This window comes from Kogia breviceps, chromosome 14 (genome assembly GCF_026419965.1).
Source record: "Kogia breviceps isolate mKogBre1 chromosome 14, mKogBre1 haplotype 1, whole genome shotgun sequence".
NCBI lineage: Eukaryota > Metazoa > Chordata > Mammalia > Artiodactyla > Physeteridae > Kogia > Kogia breviceps.
Genome location: NC_081323.1, coordinates 80,900,797 through 80,923,471, shown reverse-complemented (window position 1 = coordinate 80,923,471; position 22,675 = coordinate 80,900,797). Strand labels below are relative to the sequence as shown.

Sequence of the window (22,675 nt, the reverse complement as noted above, 5' to 3'; positions counted from 1 at the left end):
ATTAAAAAAAAAAAAAATCTTTAAAAAAAAAAAAAAAAAAAAGAATACAGGAATGGTAGACAGAGGGAGGAGCCCCCGCCACTAGGGCTGAGCCAGGCTTCCCCAGGAAGAGGCCACCCCCCAGAGCTGAGACCCAGACCTCGTTGGGAAAGGCTCACCCATGGATCACTGAATGGTAGGGGTCTCTCTGAGAGGTAGCTACCTTTCCTGCTAGCAAAGGTCACAGGAAATGTGCACTCTGGAACTTTACAGAAATCCACTCTCTTGGGGGCCAAGGAAGGTCTTCCATGGGGAGGTGCTTCATAGGAGGCACTTGGCTATGACAGTGCCTGAGGGGGCTGCTGGGGGAAGCTGTTGTCCGCTCTGTGCTGCTGGCTACCGCCTACTGCAGGAGCTGGCTGCTGCTGGTGGTCGTCACTGGTTGGGCTGCTAAAGTAGGGGCACTTTCCGGTCCCACATGTAGGCATTTGTCTCCTCCAGTTTGGAGTAATTGAAGATGCACGGTGGGGCACCAGCGCTCCCCCTACAGGCCTGTCCCGATTCCAATTTTAGCTGAGTTTCTTTTTTTTTTTTTCCCGGTACGCGGGCCTCTCACTGCTGTGGTCTCTCCCGTTGCGGAGCACAGGCTCCGGACGCGCAGGCTCAGCGGTCACGGCTCACGGGCCCAGCTGCTCCGCGGCATGCGGGATCCTCCCGGACCGGGGCATGAACCCATACACCCTGCATCGGCAGGCGGACTCTCAACCACTGCGCCACCAGGGAAGCCCTTAGCTGGGTTTCTTGAATTAATTCCACACCTGGAAGGAATCCAGTTTTATTGTACTATCAAGACCAGTTCAAATTACTTTGTTGTCCTGGAATGTGCTTTGTAGTCATTCTGTGAAACATGTTCTTACCATTCTGTGGTGAAATGTGGCTGATGTTTTACCCTTCTGTGGGGCTGTTTTATAAAGGGTGATGGGGGAAAACTGACTGATATGATGTGGTAGCTGTGAGACTGCTCCTCAAAGGCGTCCAACTACAGTGAATGTAATTAACCAAAGCTGTGAAATCTGTCTTCTGTTGCTCCCAGTGACTGAATGAGGCAGGAATAGACACTCGGGCAGACCAGATCCTGGGAGGCATGGATTCCTCTGATGGTCATCTTGGGCTCCAGCACTCCCCAGTGACCTTAACAAGTCTTTCTTAGACTGTACAGCAGCCATAGGACACTTTTACCCAGGCTTCCCTCTTCCTCTCCCTCATTTATTTATTTATAAATTTATGTATCTGTTTATTTATTTTTGGCTGCATTGGGTCTTCGTTGCTGCGCACAGGCTTCTTCTAGTTGTGGTGAGCAGGGGCTACTCTTCATTGCGGTGCACAGGCGTCTCATTGTGGTGGCTTCTCTTGTTGCAGGGCATGGGCTCTACATGCGTGGGCTCAGTAGTTGTGGCTTGCCGGCTCTAGAGCTCAGGCTCAGTAGTTGTGGCACAGGGGCTTAGTTGCTCTGTGGCATGTGGGATCTTCCCAGACCGGGGATCGAACCCATGTCTTCTGCATTGGTAGGCCGATTCTTAACCATTGCACCACCAGGGAAGTCCCTCTCCCTCATTTAGAGTCAGACTTGTATCGTGGTCTGATGGCTCTCCCAGCTTTCTGAGCACCTCCCTTCCCGTTTTTCTCTTACAGAGATATCTTCCCTAATAAAATCCTTGCCTATCTAATCCCACGGAGGCCTTGTGGAATTAAAGAACCTAGGCTAAAACTGGAGTCAGGACAGGACTGTAGGGGGAGCTCTTATGCCCCACCATGCACCTTCAATTACTCCAAACAGGAAGAGACAAATGCCCACATCTGGGACAGGAAGATGCCTCTACCCAACCAATGAGAAGCCACTATACTTTGGACTCCCAGCTTCCTTCAGTGGACCCTTTGGTTATCACAGCCCCTCCCAATTACCCACTTTTCCATATAAAAGCAAGTTCCCTTTCGTTGTTCTCTGGATTTGCCTGTGGTCTGTCATAGTTTGTACTTCTCCATTTGCAGTTTCTCTTCTTATTCCTAAATAACCTCACTTTTGCTGGCAAAATACTGAATATTACATTATTAAAGTTGATACAGGTATCGAGCATATAAAGAGGAGAGAAAAGGAAGCAAGAGGAGGGAAAAAGAGACAGTTTGCCCTCAGCATTTGGGACTAATATTTGGGAATGACTGTCGTAGACCATAATGGGCTGCAAGAGATCCTACAGGCCAGGAAGTTCAAAAATTCCTTTCATGTATTGATATTTTTTAATACCTTCTCATTTTATTTATTTTTTATTTTTTTGCGGTACGCGGGCCTCTCACTTTTGTGGCCTCTCCAGTTGCGGAGCACAGGCTCCGGACGCGCAGGCTCAGCGGCCATGGCTCACGGGCCCAGCCGCTCCTCGGTATGTGGGATCTTCCCGGACCGGGGCACGAACCCGTGTCCCCTGCAGCGGCAGGCGGACTCTCAACCACTGCGCCACCAGGGAAGCCCAATACCTCCTCATTTTAGAGGTGAGATCCAGAGAAGGGAGACAACTTCCCAACATCACGGGACAAGTCAGTAGCAGAGCCAGGACAGGAACCCAGGTCCTCAGACTCGCAAATCATTCATGAGGGCATGCCTTGTTCCTGGCTGCATGCTAAACTCTAGTACAAAACTGGTGAGGACAATCTGAATGAAGTTCTTGCCTTCGTGGAACTTCAAAGGAGGTGCTCCAGCTGGATGTTAGAAGGCGGGTAGGAGCTTGCTAGACACCTGCAGGGAGAAGAGGGCAGTGGGAAGGGTATTCAGGGCGCTGTGTGCAGAGGAAGGCCTGAAACGTCCCTGGGATTCAGAAATTACAAGTAGAGCCACCTGCCTGAAGCGGAGTGATGGGCCGAGGGGCGAGGTGATGCCGGGAGGAGGATGCACTGTCGAAGACAGCAGGGAGCTCTCTGTGCTGGAGCGCCGACCGAGCGGCGTGCGAGCGGGAACAGAGGCAACAGGGCCAGGTAAAAAGTGTCGAGGGACAGAGGAAAGGGGAGACCACTGCGCTGGCGTCGCGCAGAGTGGGCAACCTCTTAAATTTTACTCCTGCTGATTACCAAAAAGCAAAGGGCCTTTGCAAAATGAGAGCGCCCACCAGAGCCGGGAAGGTGCTCAGCAAACGCGCGCTCTGCGGGAAGGCGAGTGAGTTAGGCCAGCTGCCGGAGCTCGGAGAAAGGTCGCGCACTAAGTCGGTAGGGCCGGGTCGGGTCCTCTAGGTCGAGTCACTCAGGAACCGGCGATACCAGGCTCCGCCCAGTCCAGCCCAGCCCTCCCCTCCAGCCTCCCTTGAGCCATTGGCTGCCCTCAAGGCCTTTGCTTTCAGCCAATAGTAAACGTGGCCGCAGGCTCTTCCGCCGGGGGAGGTCAAAGGTCGCCAATATGGCGGCCCCCGGAACGGCTGAGGCGTGTAGCAGAGGATGACGCTGGCGGCGGGGTCTCGGCTGGGGCGCCGGCTGAGCGGGCCGGGGCCGTGGCGCGGACACTGGACGGCGGCCGGGCGCTCGCGGAGCCGGCGCGAGACGGCGGAGGCCGAGGCGGACGCGCCCGTGTTCCAGTACGTGGGCGAGCGCGCGACCCGCGCCGACCGCATTTTCGTGTGGGGCTTCAGCTTCTCCGGGGCGCTGGGCGTGCCCACCTTCGTGCTGCCCGGCTCCGGGCCCCAGCCCCGCGCCGGCTCGCGGCCGCACCGCAGGATCCAGGCCGTGCCCTACCGCCTGGAGCTGGACCAAAAGGTGAGGACTTCGACTCCCTCCCTTCCTCCCTCCGTGCTGCCCTCTGGTCTCGGCCGCGCCTTCCGAGGCACTCGGCCCTCTCGGAGAGGTTGGCGACGCTGGGTGGCCAAACTTTGGAGAGCACGACCCTCGAGCGGGCTGCCGGAGGGGAGTGCGTTAGGGCGCTGCCAGCATGTATCGAGTGGCCGAAACGTGCCAGGTGTTGCGCCCGGCTCGCGTCATTCGGGAGTCGGGGTTGTTGCCACAGTTACGGGGGAGGAAAGTGAGGCTCGGAGAGGTTATGAGACAGGCCCACGGCCCCTCCGCCCTCCCAGCTGGCAGGTGTTCGTACTTTGGGATTCGCCTTCGGGCCAATCAGACCCCAGAAGTTCTGCTGTTAGGAAAGCCGACTTCAAAAGGTCAGAGAAAGCGTGGGCCGGCTGGAGTCGGTGAACAATTCGGAAAGGAAATGTTAACTGGAGCAGTAACAGGAATGAGAGGAAGGATGAAAGGTCTAAACACACTGGAATGGTTGCACCGGAGTCCCCTGAGTTGACTGAGATTTGAAAAGATACAGCAAAGGACAATTACCGGAGGGCGGCTTATCTCGGCAGCTAACATCCAGAAAAGCAAAAACGGATGTTTAGGATAGGTTCTTGCTTGGTGTGGTTGTGGACGTCTTGGTGGGTGGTGAAAAGAAGCAGATTTGACCAGTTTGGCTTCTGACTTCTATGTCAAGGGCAACAAATGATCTTTTGCCCTAAAAGGGGAGATCGAGAGAGCCAGGGAATTTAAGCTCCACAGGAATGAAAAGTTGGGTTTGACTTCTTAATATTGAGTTGTGAGAGTTATTTTTGTATTCTGGATATAGGTACTTTATCACATATATGATATGTGCGAATGTTCTCTGCCAGTCCATGGATTTTCATTGATTGATTGATTGATTGATTGTACGCGGGCCTCTTACTGTTTATGGCCTCTCCCGTTGCGGAGCACAGGCTCCGGACGCGCAGGCTCAGCGGCCATGGCTCACGGGCCCGGCCGCTCCGCTGCATGTGGGATCTTCCCGGACCGGGGCACGAACCCGCGTCCCCTGCATCGGCAGGCGGACACTCAACCACTGCGCCACCAGGGAAGCCCCTCTTTTAATTTTTTTTAATAGTGTTCTTTGGAGAGAAAAAGTTCTTAATTTTAATGAAGTTCAGTTGATCAGTTTTTCTGCTGTGGATTGTGCTTTTGGTATATCTAAGAAATCTTTGCCTAACCCAAGATCACAAAGATAATTTTCCTCTGTTTTTTTTCTGGGAACTTCATAGTTTGAGTTCTTATATTTATGTCTATGAGACAGTCATTTGAATCGATTTTTGTGTATGGTGTGGGGTCAGGGGCTTTTTGGATGTGGCTATCCAATTGTCCAATCACTAGTTGAAAACACTATCCTTTCTTTATTGAATAGTCTTGGCACCTTTGTGAAAATCGGTTGATGGTAAATGTAAGGCTTTATTTCTGAACTCAGTTCTGTTCCATTGATCTATTTGTTTATCCTTATGTTAAAATTATACTCTCTTGATTACTGTAGCTTTATAATTGGTTTTTAAATTGGGAGATGTTAAGTTTTGGCTGTTCTAGGTCTTTTGCTTTTCCATACAAATTTTAGTATTAGCTTGTCAATTTCTGCAAAACTACCTGCTGGGATTTTGGTAGTGATTACACTGAATCTGTAGATCAATTTGGGCACAGATGCCATCTAAGTAATTTTGTGTCTTTCAATCTATAAACATGAAATGTCTCCGCATTTACTTGGGTCTTTAATTTCTTTCAACTATGTTTTTGTAGTTTTCAGTATACAAGTCTTGCACGTCTTTTGTTAAATTTATTCCTAAGTGTTTTTTTCTTTTTGATGTTCTTTTGAATAGAATTGTATTCTTAAGTTGAGTTTTGGAGTGTTAATTGCTTTTACATAGTAATACAATTGGTTTTTGTATATTGACCTAATATTTTGTGACTTTACTGAACTTGCTTATTAGTTATATAGACTTTAATGTATTCCTTAGGGTTTTATACATACAGGATCATATTGTCTGGTTGTCTGTGAATAACGACAGTTTTACATCTTCATTTCCAATTTGATACTTTTGATTTCTTTTTCTTGCCTGACTGCATTGGCTAGAACCTTCAGTGTAGCAGTGGATTGAAGTGACATCCTTGCCTTGTTCCTGATATTAGGGAGATAGTATTCAGTCTTTCATCTATAATTATGACATTAGCTATAAGTTTTTCATAGATACATTTTGTCAAGTTGAGGAAGTTCCCTTTTTGTCCTGCTTTGTTCAGAGTTTTTCTTTTCTTTTTCTTTTTTTTAAAAAAATCATTACTAGGGATTAGATTTTTGTCAGACACTTTTTCTATGTCTGTTTCTGTGATCATGTATTTTTTGTCTTTTATTCTATTAATTGGATATATTACATTAACTGATCTTTGGATATTAAACCAACCTTGCATTCCTAGGATAAATTCCACTCGATTGTGGTGAATAATCCCTTTTGTTTTATTTATTTTATTTTATTTTACTTTTTTTTGCGATACGTGGGCCTCTCACTGTTGTGGCCTCTCCCGTTGCGGAGCACAGGCTCCAGACGCGCAGGCTCAGCGACCATGGCTCACGGGCCCAGCTGCTCCGCGGCATGCAGGACCTTTCCGGACCGGGGCATGAACCCGCGTCCCCTGCATTGGCAGGCGGACTCTCAACCACTGCGCCACCAGGGAAGCCCAATAATCCCTTTTGTACATTGCTGGATTTAGTTGCTAATATTTTGTTAAGGACTTTTTTGTTGTTTTTTTCTTGTGATGTCCTCCTTGTCTGGTTATGGTATCAGGGTATTACCGGCCTCATAAAATGAGTTTCTGGAAAGGTTTTAAAGAATTGGTATTATTTCTTGTTTTAGTGTTTGGTAGAGTTCACCAGTGAGGTAAGTCATCTGGACCTGGGCTTTTCTTTATAGGAAGAGTTTTTTTAATTACTAATTCAATATTTAAAAACTTGTTACAGGTTTATTAAATTTTTAATTTCTTCTTGAGTCAGCTTTGGTACTTTGTGTCTTTCTGAGAATTTGTCTATTTTGTGCCAGTTATCTCATTCGCTGGCATAAAGTTGTTGATAGTATTCGCTCATAATCTAAATTTCTGTAGGGTTGGCAGGTTGGTGATGTCCCCTCTTTCATTGCTGATTTTGGTAATTTATATTTTCTCTCTTTTTACCTCGGTCAGTCTAACTAAAGATTTGTCAGCTTTGTTAATCTTTTGAAAGAATCAACATTTAGTTTAATTCATTTTTTGGTATTGTTTTCCTGTTTTCTGTTTCATTGATTTCCAGTTGAATTTTTATAATTTTATTCCTCTGCTTGCTTTGGGTTTAGTTTGCTTTTCTTTTCTAGTTTCTTTTTCTGGAAGGTTAGGCTATTGTTGAGGTCTTTCTTCTTTTGTAATGTAGGTGTTTATAGCTATAATTTTTCTTTAAACACTGTTTAGCTGCAGCCCATAAATTCTGTTATGTTGTATTTTGATCTTTATTCACCTTATTTTTCGATTTTCTGTGTGATTACTTCTTTGACCCATGAGTTATTTGGAAGTGTTTAATTTCCAAATATTTATGTTTTCCCTAATTTCTTTATTCATTGATATCCAATTTAATTCTGTTGTGGTTACAGAACATACTTTAATTTCAGTCCTTTTAAATGTATTGTGACTTTGTTTTATAACCTAGCATATGGTCTCTCCTGAAGAATGTTCCATGTGTGTTTGAAAAGTATGTGTATTCTGTTGTTGTTTGGGTGGAGTGTTCTATAGATGTCAAGGTCAAGTTGGTTGATAGCTTCTTGGTTAACCTGTTGTTTGCTCCAGCTGTTATCCACCAGTATCCAGGCAGCTGCAGGGTTCATCATTGGTCTCTGACAGTTTTCAACAAACATCCCTGGGAGAAGGCTTTTTACTCTGGATGATATCTGGGTCAGATCAGATGAATAGAGCCTTGTGCTTGGGGTCTTACAGGGAACCACTAGATAGATCAAATGAGAATTCCCTGGGAAAGGAGGTTTGAAATTTCTCCAATCCTATTTTGCCTCTTCCAATGGCTTCCAGACTGCTGGTTTTCACTATAATTGTGAGCTGTTGATTTTCAGGAGCTGAGAAGAGTTGGATGAGAATAGGTCAAGTTAAAATGCTGCAAAGCTTGCTGTTCTGAGATTCAGCTGCTTTTCTTTTCTTTTTTTTTTTTTTGTGTGGTACGCAGGCCTCTCACTGTTGTGGCCTCTCCTGTTGCGGAGCACAGGCTCCGGACGCGCAGGCTCAGCGGCCATGGCTCACGGGCCCAGCCGCTCCATGGCATGTGGGATCTTCCCGGACCGGGGCACGAACTCGTGTCCCCTGCATCGGCAGGCGGACTCGCAACCACCGCGCCACCAGGGAAGCCCGGCAGCTGCTTTTCTTAAGTAAACGTTCCCCAGATTGCTTTAGGTCCTTGGTAAATACAGCACAAAGTGGCTCAGTTATACATATATATCCTTTTTTAAAAAAATAAATTTATTTATTTTGTTTATTTTTGGCTGTGTTGTTTGTCTTCGTTGCTGCGTGCAGGCTTTCTCTAGTGTCAAGCAGGGGCTGCTCTTTGTCCCGGTGTGTGGACTTCTCACTGCGGTGCCTTCTCTTGTTGTGGAGCACGGGCTCTAGGCCCACGGGCTTCAGTAGTTTTGGCTCGCGGGCTGCAGAGCGAAGGCTCAGTAGTTGTGGCCCACGGGCTTAGTTGCTCTGTGGCATGTGGGATCTTCCTGGACCAGGGCTCGAACCCATATCCCCAGCATGGGCAGGCGGATTCTTAACCACTGTGCCACCAGGGAAGCCCCTATATTCATTTTCATATTTTTTTCCATTATGGTTTATCACAGGGTATTGAAGATAGTTCCTTGTGCTATACAGTAGTACCTTGTTGTTTATTCATCCTGTATATACTAGTTTGCATTTACTAATCCTAAACTCCCAATCCTTCCCTCCCCAACCCCCCAACTGGCAACGACAAATCTGCTCTCTATGTCTGTGAGTCTGTTTCTTTTTCCTAGATAAGTTCATTTGTGTCATATTTTAGCATTCATATATAAGTGATATCATATGGTATTTGTCTTTCTCTTTCTGACTTACTTTGCTTAGTATGATAATCTCAAGGTCCATCCATGTTGCTGCGTATGGCATTATTTCATTCTTTTTTATGGCTGAGAATATTCCATTGTGTATATTTACCACATCTTCTTTATCCATTCATCTGTCGATGGACATTTAGGTTGTTTCCATGTCTTGGCTATTGTGAATAGTGCTGCTGTGAACATAGGGGTGCATGTATCTTTTCAAATTATAGTTTTGTCTGGGTATATGCCCAAGAGTGGGATTGCTGGATCATATGGCAACTCTATTTTCAGTTTTTTTTGAGGAACCTTCATTCTGTTTTCCATAATGGCTGCACCAATTTACATTCCCACCAACAGTATAAGAGGGTTCCCTTTTCTCCACACCCTCTCCAACTTTTATTATTTGTAGACTCTTTAATGATAGCCATTCTGACCAGTGTCACCTCATTGTATCAATAGTTCAGATTTGGGGCTTCCCTGGTGGCGCAGTGGTTGAGAGTCCGCCTGCTGATGCAGGAGACACGGGTTCGTGCCCTGGTCCGGGAGGATCCCACATGCCGCGGAGCAACTGAGCCATTGAGCCATGGCCGCTGAGCCTGCGCGTCCGGAGCCTGTGCTCCGCAACGGGAGAGGCCACAGCAGTGAGAGGCCCGCATACCGCAAAAAAAAAAAAAAAAAAAAATAGTTCAGATTTGCATTTCTCTAATAATTAGCAACGATGAGCATCTTTTCATGTGCTCATTGGCCACCTGTATGTCTTCTTTGGAGAAATGTCTGTTTAGGGCTTCTACCTATTTTTTTTTTTTTTTTTTTTTTTTTACCTATTTTTTGATTGTCAATCCATGTCCTTTTTTAAAAAAATTAATTAGTTTTTTATTTTTGGCTGTGTTGGGTCTGTTGCTGCGCGTGGGCTTTCTCTAGTTGCAGTGAGCGGGGGCTACTCTTTGTTGCAGTGTGCAGGCTTCTCATTGTGGTGGCTTCTCTTGCTGCGGAGCATGGACTCTAGGCGCATGGGCTTCAGTAGTTGTGCCTCGCGGGCTCTAGAGCGCAGGCTCAGTAGTTGTGGCGCACGGGCTTAGTTGCTCCGTGGCATGTGGGATCTTCCCGGACCAGGGCTCGAACCCTTGTCCCCTGCATTGGCATGCGGATTCTTAACCACTGAGCCACCAGGGAAGCACCATATCCTTTTAATGTAATTACTAACATGGTTGGATTGCATCTGCCATTTCGCTATTTGTTTCTGTATGTCTTTTTTGTTGGTTGGTTTTTCCTTTGCTGCCTTCTTTTGTGTTAAATAGGTATTTTTCTGTTGGACCCTTTAAATTCCTTTGTCAGGTTTTTTTATATGTTTTTTGAGTTTTTGTTTTTTGAGTGGTTGTTCTTGGGATGATAATATATAATTTATCATAATCTATTTTAGGTTAATAGTGACCTAATTCTGAAAGACTATAGCAACTTTGTTGCAGCATAGCCCCATTTCCTCTTCTCTTCTTTGTGTGGTTATTGTGATATATATTACATCTTTACACCATTTTAAGCCCAACAGTACAATTTTATAATTATTATTTTATGCAGTTTTCTTTTAAATCAATTAAGAGGGGAAAAGAGAAAAGTTGTTTATGCAGTGTTTTATATTTATAATTATTTCCACTGATGTTCTTCATTTCTTGTGACTCTTAGTTACCATCTGCTCTCATTTCCTTTTAGCCACAAGAATTTCTTAGTACTTCTGTTTTGTTTTTTAAAAAAATTTATTTATTTTATTTTTGGCTGCATTGGGTCTTTGTTGCTGTGCGCGGGCTTTCTCTAGTTGTGGAGAGCGGGGGCTACTCTTTGCTGCAGTGCACGGGTTTCTCATTGATGTGGCTTCTCTTGTTGCGGAGCATGGGCTCTAGAGTGCAGACTCAGTAGTTGTGGCACACGGGCTCAGTAGTTGTGGCTCACGGGCTCAGTAGTTGTGGCTCACGGGCTTAGTTGCTCTGCGGCATGTGGGATCTTCCCAGACCAGGGCTCAAACCCGTGTCCCCTGCATTGGCAGGTGGATTCTTAACCACTGCGCCACGAGGGAAGCCCTCTTAGTACTTTTTTTTTTTTTTTTTTTTTTTTTTTTGCGGTACGTGAGCCTCTCACTGCTGTGGCCTCTCCCGTTGCGGAGCACAGGCTCCGGACGCGCAGGCTCAGCGGCCATGGCTCACGGGCCCAGCCGCTCCACGGCACGTGGGATCTTTCCAGATCAGGGCATGAACCCGTGTCCCCCGCATCTGCAGGTGGACTCTCAACCACTGCGCCACCAGGGAAGCCCTCTTACTACTTCTTAAAGCCAGTCTGCTAGCAGTGAATTCTCTTAGTCTTTGGGAATGTCTTTATTTCATCTGAATAATTTTTTTAATCAATAGTTTTGCTGGATGTAGAATTCTTGGTCGACAGTTTTTGTCCTTCAGCACTTTGAGTGTGTCCTTCTACTCTGGTCTCCATTGTTTCTAATGAGAAGTTAACTGTTAATCTTATTGTTGTTCCCTTGTACTTGATGAATCCATTTTCTTTTGATGCTTTCAAAATTTTCTCTTTGTATTTCAAAAGTTTAACTATGATTTGTTGAGCAAGTTTAATCTCTTAGACTTATGGGTTTTTAAATAAAATTTGGTAAGTTTTCTGCCATTACTTGAGTATTTTTTTCTGCCTCTTTCTTTCTCTCTTGCCCTTCTGGAACTCTTGTTATGTAGGTGTTGATATACTTGATGTTATGTTTCAGGTCTCTGAGGCACTGTTCTTTTTTTTCCCCAATGTTTCTTTTTTTCCTGTTCTTCAGAATGAGTAGTTTCTATTGATATTTTTTTTAACTTAACTGATGCTTTCTTCTGCCGTCTCAAATCTGCTGTTGAGCCTATATAGTGAATTTTAAAATTTGGTTATTATACTTTACAACCCTAGAATTTCCATTTAGGCTTTTAATGTTTTTATTTCTGTATTTAGATTCCATATTTGTTGGGCCATGGTTGTCATATTTTTCTTTAGTTCTTTAAATATGGTTTTAAAATATTCTTTGAACAATAGTTCAAACAATAGTTCACAAATCCAACATCTTGGTCCACTTAGTTTCTCTTGGCTGCTTTCCTCCCTCAATATAGGTCACACTTTCTTGTTTCTTTGCATGTCTTGTACTTGTTTATTGAAAACTGGGCTCTTGGATATAACAACTTTGGAGTTGATATTATCTTCCTTGAGTTCTTTGTTTTTGTTTCTTTGGAGGTGGGGTAACTTTTCTATAATTTAGGGAGTCAGTCTCCCCTGCTCTGCATGGCCACTGACACCAGTGTCTTTGCTTGGGGTTTTTGTTTTGTTCCCTGTCCGAGCTCCCTTCCCCTCCCCGCACTGCCTTTTTTTTTTTTTTTTTTAGCCAGGCTTCTTCCGGGTTGCCCCTTATCTGCATACCTTTGTGGTCAGCCAGTGAGTTGGGCAGAGGCTGTGCTCAGACACCTTGAGCTTATAAGGTTTCTCTCCTTCACTTTTGATTCTGTGTGTGGTTTGGGGACCACACTGAGAGTTCAGCCTGATCTTAAGTCTGCCTCAGCTTTTCTTTCCGCTGGGAGCTCCTTTGTGCAGTTTCCCAGTCAGCCATGCTTGTGTGGAGAGCCTTCCATGGCTCTCTCATTCCTAGGATCTTCCCATTAAATTTCTGGCTGGTCTGCCTCTCCTCTTACCCTAGTCAGGATTGCAACCTCAGGCTCGCTGAGTTGTGGATCTTCCTTGTTTGTTTCCTGCTGAGTTTGCTGTGGCACATGACTTTTCACCCTCTACCCCAAATTAAGTTTGTTCTTTCTGGCAACAAAGCTGATAGTTTTCATGGCCAGCTCTGCCCTGTTCTAACTTCTGTGCTGCCTGAGCTGGGGTAGATGGAGCAGCCCAGGACAAGAGGTCTACAAACCCCTGATATTCTTGCCTGTAGTTCTAGCAGCCCTTCATGAGTAACTTCTTGATTTATTTGCCTTTGATTGACTACTGGAGCCCTGAAATGGTTGTGGGTTTGTTCTTTGCAGTTTTCTCCAGTTTTATCCTTGTATGTTTGGGGAGAGATTCATTAACCTCTTTACACCACCATAGTTGGAAAGTCCCCTTCTGGCATATTATTATAAAAAACATTGCTTAATGCTGACTCTGTGTCAGGTATTGTTCAAAGCCTTTTCATATATTAGCAGATTTAATAATACAGTAGGTGCTTCCCAAATATTTGTTGAATGTTGAGTAAACAGATGAGAATAATCGTAGTGTGCTGGGCATCAGTTTTGGACTCACTTTTTAATGTTTTCTTCTGTGTGGTCAGGGGCTGGCTCCTCCTTCCCCGGTGGGTCATTTCTGTGGAGGTGGAGCCATTCCAGAAGGCTGGAGAACTGAGGGGTTTTGTTTGTTTGTTTGTTTGTTTCCTAATACAAGTGTACATTGTATGTACCTTCCATGTGAATGTTACGAGGGAAAATGTCACAAGGCAGAAGGAGGGATATATAACTTTTGGATGACTTGATTAAACAAGTCATCAAATTTAAAAGAAGTATTTCTTTCTTCAAGAAATGCTGGAGTTAAAAAAAGAAAAACCTCACGTTTGTTCATTATCAGTGGAAAGCTGGCATTTTCATTGGGATTAGGTTAGATTCACATGTAGTGAATCTTCACATGTATGTAGTCTCTGAGACTGACTACATAGGCCTTTGGTAAACTGTAAACAACCAAGAGATAGTGGGGAATCATCAGGGTGACCATGTAATTTGTCATCATTTGCTTGAGAGTAAACGTTGGGACATCAGGTGTAAACCAGGACTGCCTCAGGCCACTCTGGGTATTAGAGAAAGGGGGTTGACCCTGTAACCAGGCTGCCTTTGGTTTGCTTCCAGCCCCACTGAAGCCTCAGTTTCCTCATCTGATCAGTGAATGTGGGAATTGATAACAGTGTGGGTAAAACACCCAGCAAACACACTGGCCCTGTCAATGTGTTATATTCACGGTAGCTGTAATACTCATTCTTCTTCATGGCAGTGGTGGTTTGAGAGTGTAACAGTGTAGCATAAGGGTTAAGAACATGCACTCTGCAACCAGACAGCTTCCACGTACTAGCTGTGAGACTGTATTAGGCAAGCAACTTAATCTTCTAGGAGCCTTGATTTCCTTATCTACCAAATACTACTACTACCACCACCAGTAATAATAAATACTTTATATAGCTCTTACATTAAGTCAGGTACTATTTAAGGTTTTCTTTAAAAAAATATTTATCTATTTGGCTGCACTGGGTCTCAGTTGCGGCACACGGGATCTTCACTGCAGCGTGTGGGATCTTTGTTGCGTCATGTGGCATCTAGTTCTCTGACCAGGGCTTGAACCCGGGCCCTCTGCATTGGGAACACTGAGTCTTAACCATTGGACCACCAGGGAAGTCCCTACTTTAAGGGTTTTAACTATGTCAACTCATTTAGTCCTCACAGCTACCCAATAAGAGAGACACTGTTGTTATCTCTGTTTTAAATAGAGGGAAACAGACACAGAAGTTAAGCAGTCTATCTCAGGTCACATAGCTGGGGTAAGGGTTTACCAGTTGTAAACCCTGTGGTCTTGCCAAGATTCAAAATAAGGTGGTCTTCAACTTAACTACTCTGCAAGACTGTGTCTTGGTGAATGGGGATGATTTGATACTTAGACCACTGGGTGATTGTGAAGATTAAACGAGATAGTACATATCAAGCCCTTAACACATAGTAAACGTCCAATAAATGTTAGTTGCTATAGTAATAGTGTGTGTTCTTGGAATGGATAAACAACCTGTCATTTATTGCTGGGAAAACTTGATGTCACAAATCAGTCAGTGCTTTATGGGAATTTTTTTTTCAGATTACATCTGCTGCCTGTGGCTATGGATTCACATTGCTGTCCTCTAAAACCAAGGATGTTACGAAAGTTTGGGGTATGGGGCTCAACAAAGATTCTCAGCTTGGATTTCACAGGAGCCGGAAAGATAAAAGTGAGCATCTCACCCTGGTTTCTCTCTGCTGTGATTGGTCTGAAAAAGCACCCTTTTTAAAAAAAAAATGTATTTATTTAATTTATTTATTTTTGGCTGCATTGGGTTTTTGTTGCTGTGTGCGGGCTTTCTCTAGTTGCGGTGAGTGGGGGCTACTCTTCGTTGTGTTGCGTGGGCTTCTCATTGCGGTGGCTTCTCATGTTGCAGAGCATGGGCTCTAGGCGCCTGGGCTTCAGGAGTTGTGGCTTGCGGGCTCTGGAGCGCAGGCTCAGTAGCTGTGGTGCACAGGCTTACTTGCTCCGCGGCATGTGGGATCTTCCCGAACCAGGGCTTGAACCCATGTCCCCTGCATTGGCAGGCCGATTCTTAACCACTGCGCCATCAGGGAAGCCCCACCCTTTGACTTTTAAGAATATGATTTCATAAACCAAACCATAACAACAGAATAGGTGGAGTCTTTAAAGGGATGTTGTTTGAAACCATCTAGATGGGATTATTTTTTAGTTTGTTTGGTAATAACATTGAACCTTTAGGCAAAGGGGCATTTGCTGGTAAGTAAAGGTGTTCTCTTTTTTTAAACTTATTTTATTTATTTATTTATTTGGTTGTGCCGGGTCTTAGTTGTGGCAGGCGGGCTCCTTAGTTGCGGCTCGAGGGCTCCTCACTTGTGGCACGTGAACTCTTAGTTGCGGCATGCATGTGGGATCTAGTTCCCTGACCAGGGATCGAACCGGGCCCCTGCGTTGGGAGCGTGGAGTCTTAACCACTGTGCCACCAGGGAAGTCCCAGTAAAGGTGTTCTTTTTTTGGCCCCAAAGAGATGACCTTTCTTTCCTAGCGTGGAGATCACTTGAAATATTCTACAGTGCCTCGAATATGGTCTAGGGAAAAAATTCAGTGAAATCCTTAAGATGGAGGTTTGATTCCAAATATTTGAAACTTGAATTGTAAAAATGTTAGAAATGATTTATAATATTTTAAAACGTAGATGCTAGCCATCAATATAAATACGATAAGAAACATTTTTTTAAATAAAGGGGAAGAAAAAAATAAAATAAAGGGGAAATTATCCAGAAATATACTGGACAAGACTTCCCCCCCCATTTTTTCCTGTTCCCCATTCATATGCAAATATGTTAAAAATATAATTGATTACAGCATATGTTTTGTTTTCTGCCTCTTTTCATTTAATTTTATATCAGTATTGTTTTATAAATTAGTATTGAAGTCTTTGTTCACTGTGTAAGACGCCACATTACATTTTTTTATACCTTTTATTATATACAGAAATAGGCAGGAGAGTATAAGGCATCCCATGTACTGCCATCAGCTCCAGCAGTCATCAGCTCATGCCAGTCACGTTTTACTCATTTCCTCCACCGTCCCCCTCAACAAATTTGAAGCAAATCCTAACATTGATTTTTTCTTAAATATTTCAGTACATATCTAAAAAAATTAAGGACTATTAAAAAAACAAACACGACATCATTATCACACCTAAAAATAACAAAATACATATATATATTTTAAAGATTTTTTTGATGTGGACCATTTTTTTCATATAAATTTATTTATTTATTTATTTATTTATGGCTGCGTTGGGTCTTCGTTGCTGTGCATGGGCTTTCTCTAGTTGTGGCGAACAGGGGCTACTGTTCGTTGTGGTGCGAGGGCTTCTCATTGTGGTGGCTTCTCTTGTTGCAGAGCACCGGCTCTAGGCGCGCGGGCTTAGTTGCTCTGCAGCATGTGGGATCTTCCTGGACCAGGAAGATCCAGGAACCCGTGTCCCCTGCATTGGCAGGCTGATTCTTAACGACAGTGCCACAGGGAAGTCCCAATATAATATTTTAATATCAGATATCCAGTGTTTATTTTATTTTATTTTATTTTTAACTTTTTTCTTTTTTTGGCTGTGCTGCGTGGCTTGCAGGATCTCAGTTACCCAACCAGGGATTGAACCTGGGCTACAGCAGTGAAAGTGCCAAATCCTAACCACTAGACCACCAGGGAACTCCACTCCAGTGTTTAAATTGCTAATTGTCTCATGAATGTCGTTAGGTTTTTATTTTATTTTAAAAAATTTATTCGAATCAAGGTCCAGATAAGGTCTGGACATTGCAATTGGTTGATAAGACTTTAAAAAAAAATTATTTATTTTATTATTTAATTTAATTTATTTATTGTTTCTGGCTGCATTGGGTCTTCGTTGCTGTGCATGGGCTTTTCTCTGGTTGTGGTGAGTGGGCTTCTCATTGTGGTGGCTTCTCTTGTTGTGGACTACGGGCTGTAGGTGCACGGGCTTCAGCAGTTGTGGCTCGCGGACTCCAGAGCGCAGGCTCAGTAGTTGTGGCGCACGGGCTTAGTTGCTCCGCGGCATGTGGGATCTTCCCAGACCAGGGCTTGAACCTGTGTCCCGTGCATTGGCAGGCGGATTCTTAACCACTGCACCACCAGGGAAGCCCTGGTTGATAAGACTTTTAAAAGACTTTTGAGTTAGTGTCAGTCTTTTTCTCCTTGATATTTATTTATTGAAGAAATCATGTTGATTATCCTGTAGAAGTTTCCAGTCTGGAGTTTGCTGAATGCATCCCTGTGATGCTGTTTAACATGATCCTCTGTCCTCAGTATTTCCTGTCAGTTGGTGGTTGGATGTGGAGCCAGATTCCACTTACTTATTTATTTATTTTAAAAAGGAGCTGTAACACTTCAGATTCCCTTTAAATTTATGTATTTACTGCTTCCCAGGCCCTTAGGGGGTCAATGAAGATAGTAGTAGGAGACGTAAGCTTTTAGTATTTTAAAGTACTGTATTTTTTTTTAAGTACTGTATTTTTGCAGCTAATAAGGCTCTATACACTAACAGCATTGTCCAGCGTCTTTGATTTTGCTTAGAATTACATCATTTTATTGTGATAAATTTGTTATTTCATGCTGATCAGAAGCTCTGTTTGAAAATTATATCAGTCAACAAAAATACTAACAGGCAACTATAATAATAAGGCCATATATTTGGTAGACAAAGTGTTTTCATTTTTATTTTTTTAATTTTTGAATTTTTTGGCTGTGCCATGCGGTGTAGGGGATCTTAGTTCCCCAACCAGGGGTTGAACCTGCCCCCCCTGCAGTGGAAGCATGGAGTCTTAACCACTGGAACACCAGGGAAGTCCCCAGGACAAAATGTTTTTTTTTTCTTGTTGTTGTTGTTTTTTTTGGCGGTACGCGGGCCTCTCACTGTTGTGGCCTCTCCCGTTGCGGAGCACAGGCTCCGGACGCGCAGGCTCAGCGGCCATGGCTCATGGGCCCAGCCGCTCCGCGGCACGTGGGATCTTCCCGGACCGGGGCACGAACCCGTGTCCCCTGCATCGGCAGGCGGATTCTCAACCACTGCGCCACCAGGGAAGCCCTGTTTCTTTTCTTTAACTCAATCTCTGACCTTCTCTGGATGTAAAGGAGAAAAAAAGAGCATGGGCTCTAGAGTGCAGACTCAGTAGTTGTGGCACACGGGCTCAGTAGTTGTGGCTCACGGGCTCAGTAGTTGTGGCTCACAGGCTTAGTTGCTCTGCGGCATGTGGGATCTTCCCAGACCAGGGCTCAAACCCGTGTCCCCTGCATCGGCAGGCGGGCTCTCAACCACTGCGCCACCAGAGAAGCCCGGACAAAATGTTTTTAAACATGAGGTTCATAGGAGAAAAGAGAGGGGTCATTAATGGGGAGTGGGTTGAGAACCAGTGTGTTTGCAGTTCTTCTCGTTAACTCCAGCCTCCATTATAAATATTTCGAAGCTCATCGTTTATAACCTACCATAGGAATTCCCTATATAGACCATTCTGGCTTCTCCAGTAGGATTATGAAGAGCAATAATGTTCTTCTTCAGAGTGCCTCTAAAACACTTTCCCCCTTCCTTGCTTATTTAAATATTAAAATTTTCTTTTTTGAATAGTTAGCATACTTGCATACCTCGCAGTTGAATATATGGAGAAAAGTCTGCTTTCCACCTCTGTCCTCCCAGCCACACAGTTTTTCTCCCTGAAGACAACCTGTGTCAACAGTTTCCAGAATATCCTTCTAGCGAGATTTTATGTATATGCAAGCACATGCATTACGTATTCTTTTTACTTTCCTTTAATCTAAGTGGTATCATACCGTATATGCTGTTCTTCACTCTACTAGAAATTCTAGTGGGTATTGCAGGAAGAAAATGCTTTTCCTTTCCTTAAAAATCCAGAAGGTGGCACTTTCCTGGTGGCCCAGTGGTTGCGACTCCACCCTTCCACTGCAGAGTGTGAAAAAAAAAATCCAGAAGGTGTTAAACGACGTGGGAAGAGATTTCTTTAATAAGTATGCTTTTCAGTAACCCAGCATGTGATGGAGGCCAAGGGCTGGGAGTGGGGCTGTCGTTCTCATCTTAGCTCTGCCACTAATGTAGTCTCTCAGGCAGTGTAATGTATGTGCACCTTGTCCTTTTCGTTTCAGCGAGGGGATATGAGTATGTTTTGGAGCCCTCGCCCGTCCCACTGCCACTGGACAGACCTCAGGAGACGCAGGTGCTGCAAGTCTCCTGCGGCAGAGCCCACTCTCTCGTTCTGACAGACAGCGAAGGAGGTGATGGGAGAGTGGGGACCGCTTTTCCTCTGTTGGGCCTGAAGTGGCTCGTTCAGTTGAGCCACATCTAGTTAGTGAAGCTGTTGGCATTTCCCAGGCAAGTCAGTAGGATGGTTTCAGGAGAGCTGTGTTGGGCAGCTCTTGCTAATAACTCTTCCGTGTTCTCTGCCCTCTGTGGTTCTTGTGAAGTCTCAGGTATTTATAAGTGTGATGGCACACAGCAGGCAGCCTTATTCGGGCCCCCTGCTCCTTAGCCATGGAGCCACCAAGCTGACCATGTGTGCGGACGGCTTTTTCCCTTTGCACTGAAAGCAGCCTGATTGCTCACTCTGCTTCCAGGTGGGGGGCCTCCACGGTCTAGGCTCCTGGCTCACCCTGGACTCTCCAAAAGAGCGGTTGTTTCCAGGGGAAGGTCAACTTGACTAACGTTTTCAAATTTCTTTTTTTTTGGCTAAGTGTGCTTTGTAGGAAAAGGCGAAGGTGGTGTTGGAACTCTTTCAAGAGGGGGCTTGGCATTGAGGGCAGCCTAGTGACAGGTACAGGGAGTGGGGGCTGCTGAGGCCTTTCACGGAGTGGGCTCGCCTCACACTGGAATTCCTGAGAAGCACAGCCAGGGCCCGGGCGGGGAGACGGAAGGCACGGCAGCAGTGGCCCAGGCCTTCGCGGCCAGCCTGGACCCCAGCGCTGCGCGGGGTGCCTGCAGAGGCTGGGAATGTTGGAGAAGGAAGCCAAGGGCAGCTAGGGTGAGTGGTCGGACTAGGACCACTTTTGAGACCCCCTTCCAGTCCTGACATTTGAGGATTCCATGAACCTGCAGAGCTGATTTAATTGGCGGTGTTATCCTTTAGTCTTCAGCATGGGGAACAATTCTTATGGGCAGTGTGGAAGAAAAGTGGTTGAAAATGAAGTTTACAGGTGAGTTCCCGAAAGGACTACCACTTCCCCAAATTGTGTCAAGCATTAAACACCCCCTGAGTGATTATGATGTGATAGACCCACAGAGCAGTAAAACTTGGGGTTCCTCATGCTGGAGAGGAGTGGTGAGAACTCACTGGAAGGCTGTGGAGAGTATCTTTCTGGTGCAGGTGGGAGGGAGGGCGTGTGAGCATTGACTGTGATGTGTGGAACTTCTTTGATTTTGTTTTTTTCACCAAACTGATTAACTTAAGAATTCCTCTAGTCTTTAAAAAAATGTCCCTCTCGTTCCTCACATTATGCTGGTAGGTCTAAACACCAGTCAGAAATCTGCAGCATATTAAAATCACCAAAGGATTTTGTTTCATTTTACTTTCATGCCCAGACCTTACCTCTTCCTTCTATTTGACCTTGAGAGTTGCCCTAACGTTGCTGTGTGTGTGGGGAGGCTGCGAGTTGGGGTGACGGGAGGGGCCAGAATCGCACAATGCTTATCATGACCATATCTTTTGGTTCTCCCCAAATTGCTCCTGGCTGTAGCGAAAGTCACAAAGTCCATAGGATGCAGGACTTCGATGGACAGGTGGTCCAGGTAAGAGACGTGGGCTGAGAACCACTGGTCCCGCCCTGGGGGGTGATTTTGAAAGGGTGAAAGTTGGGTGAGGTGATTGCAAATTGTTAGGGGGATTTTCTGAATTAATAAATTATTTTAGTAAATATCTCCTGCCTACTATAGGCCAGGATTTACGCTAGCTTGTGGGGATAGAAAGTTTAGTAAAAATTGGGGAGGGCGGGTAACACTAGTGGGAGAGGCAGGTTATAAAAACTAGCTGTCTCAGAGTATGTTAGGGCTGTGTGTGTCCCAGTCTGCATTATCTTGTACCCATGCTTGGGTGCAGTGCCTGGCATATGGTAGATACTTAAATGCTTAAATATGTAAATGAGTATCTACTGAAAGCACTTATGAAAGCACCAGAAGGAGAAAAGCTACGTCTACCAGGTGTGGACTGGAAGGAGAGACAGCGCCATGGAGGAGGTGGCCGAGGAACTGACCAGCTGGGCCAGGGTGGGTGGTAGGAAAGGTTTTATGGCAGAGGAGCAGCCTGAAGGCTTGATGGTGCCCCGAGCATGCAGTGTGGCTGCAGTGTGGTGTGCCTGCCTGCGGCGGGGCGGGGTGGAACCAGCTGGAAGACGGGTTGAGAGGGGACGATGCAGGGTCTCATACACCTCATTAAGGAGTTCAGACCTCGTCCTCTTGGTGGTCAGGGGCTGCCAAAGGTTCTAAGCAGGGTGAGTGACAGCCAAGTCACGACCTGTTTAAGAAGATAACTTTGGCCATAGAATAAAGTTGAGGGAGGAGGTGAAGTCCAGGTGGGAAGCTGTGGGGAGAAGGGACAGGTGAGGAGACGTAAGGAGAATTGACCAGATTCGAGACCTGATTAGATGGGCAGGGAGGGAGTTAGAAGGAGCCAAGTGTGATGCCACAGGCAGATGGGTGGCGCTGATGTTCTTGGCCCAGGTGGCAGAGTCCCGGAGCAGCGGAGGTGAGGAGGAGGTGGAGAGGGAATTTGTTTTCAAGGTGGTAGTGGAGTGGAGTGTGCATCTTGCCCAGGCTTCAGAGCCACCTTGATGAAAGTTCAAGTCCCTGCTTGTCCACATGTTAACTGGGTGACTTGGGGCAAGTTACCAAACTTCTCTGAGGTTCGGTTTCTTACTGGGTGGCCTTGGTCATTGACTTAGCATAGTGCCTGGCATAAGGAATGTTTGCTAAATGGTGCTTTTCATTAGGCAGTTAGCAAAGTAGGTCTGGGACTCAGCAGACTGGTTGAGACTGGAGATGACCGCGTGGCGGTGGCAGCAGACGCCATGGGGGTGGGTGCCATCTCCCAGGAAGTGTGCAGAGTGAGGAGGGCGGAGCGCAGAGCAGGATTCCAGCCCTGAAGGGTCCGAAGTGGAGACTGAGCTAGTGACAAAGACGGGACACTGTTGGGGGTGTGGGGGAGAGGCTTATGGAGGGGGGAGCGGTTCCTCAGGTGGAGTCGGGTGGAGGAGCTCTCGGCTTCGCTTCTTAGGACACCTAACACTGTTCCTTTTTTTTAGCAAGAGCAGTTTCAGGGGAGTAGGAGACACAAGCTGGGCTGCGCTGGAATGAGAAAGAGTCAGATATGGAGCAGAGCAGGACAGCCTACCGGCCCAGCCCCCTTGGCACTCAGGAGCCGTGGGGAGTG

The 22,675-nt window shown here is 45.6% G+C and overlaps 1 protein-coding gene across 9 annotated transcripts in view; it reads left to right on the top strand.

Moving 5' to 3' along the window:
• The first annotated feature begins 3,405 nt into the window (after positions 1–3,405).
• RCC1L (RCC1 like) overlaps positions 3,406–22,675 on the top strand; it is a 43,479-nt gene continuing 24,209 nt past the window's right edge. For 7 of the 9 annotated variants that reach the window (XR_010836565.1, XM_059038406.2, XM_067013352.1 and 4 more), the window contains exons 1-5: positions 3,406–3,771; positions 14,802–14,931; positions 19,404–19,532; positions 20,381–20,447; positions 20,988–21,039. Coding sequence is in view for 8 of the 9 variants with exons in the window: in XM_059038406.2 (XP_058894389.1) it covers positions 3,457–3,771; positions 14,802–14,931; positions 19,404–19,532; positions 20,381–20,447; positions 20,988–21,039 (693 nt within the window). In the remaining variant the exon portion in view is untranslated. The remainder of the gene's footprint in view (positions 3,772–14,801; positions 14,932–19,403; positions 19,533–20,380; positions 20,448–20,987; positions 21,040–22,675) is intronic. The other 2 variants (XM_067013350.1, XM_067013354.1) reach the window with 2 other exon arrangements.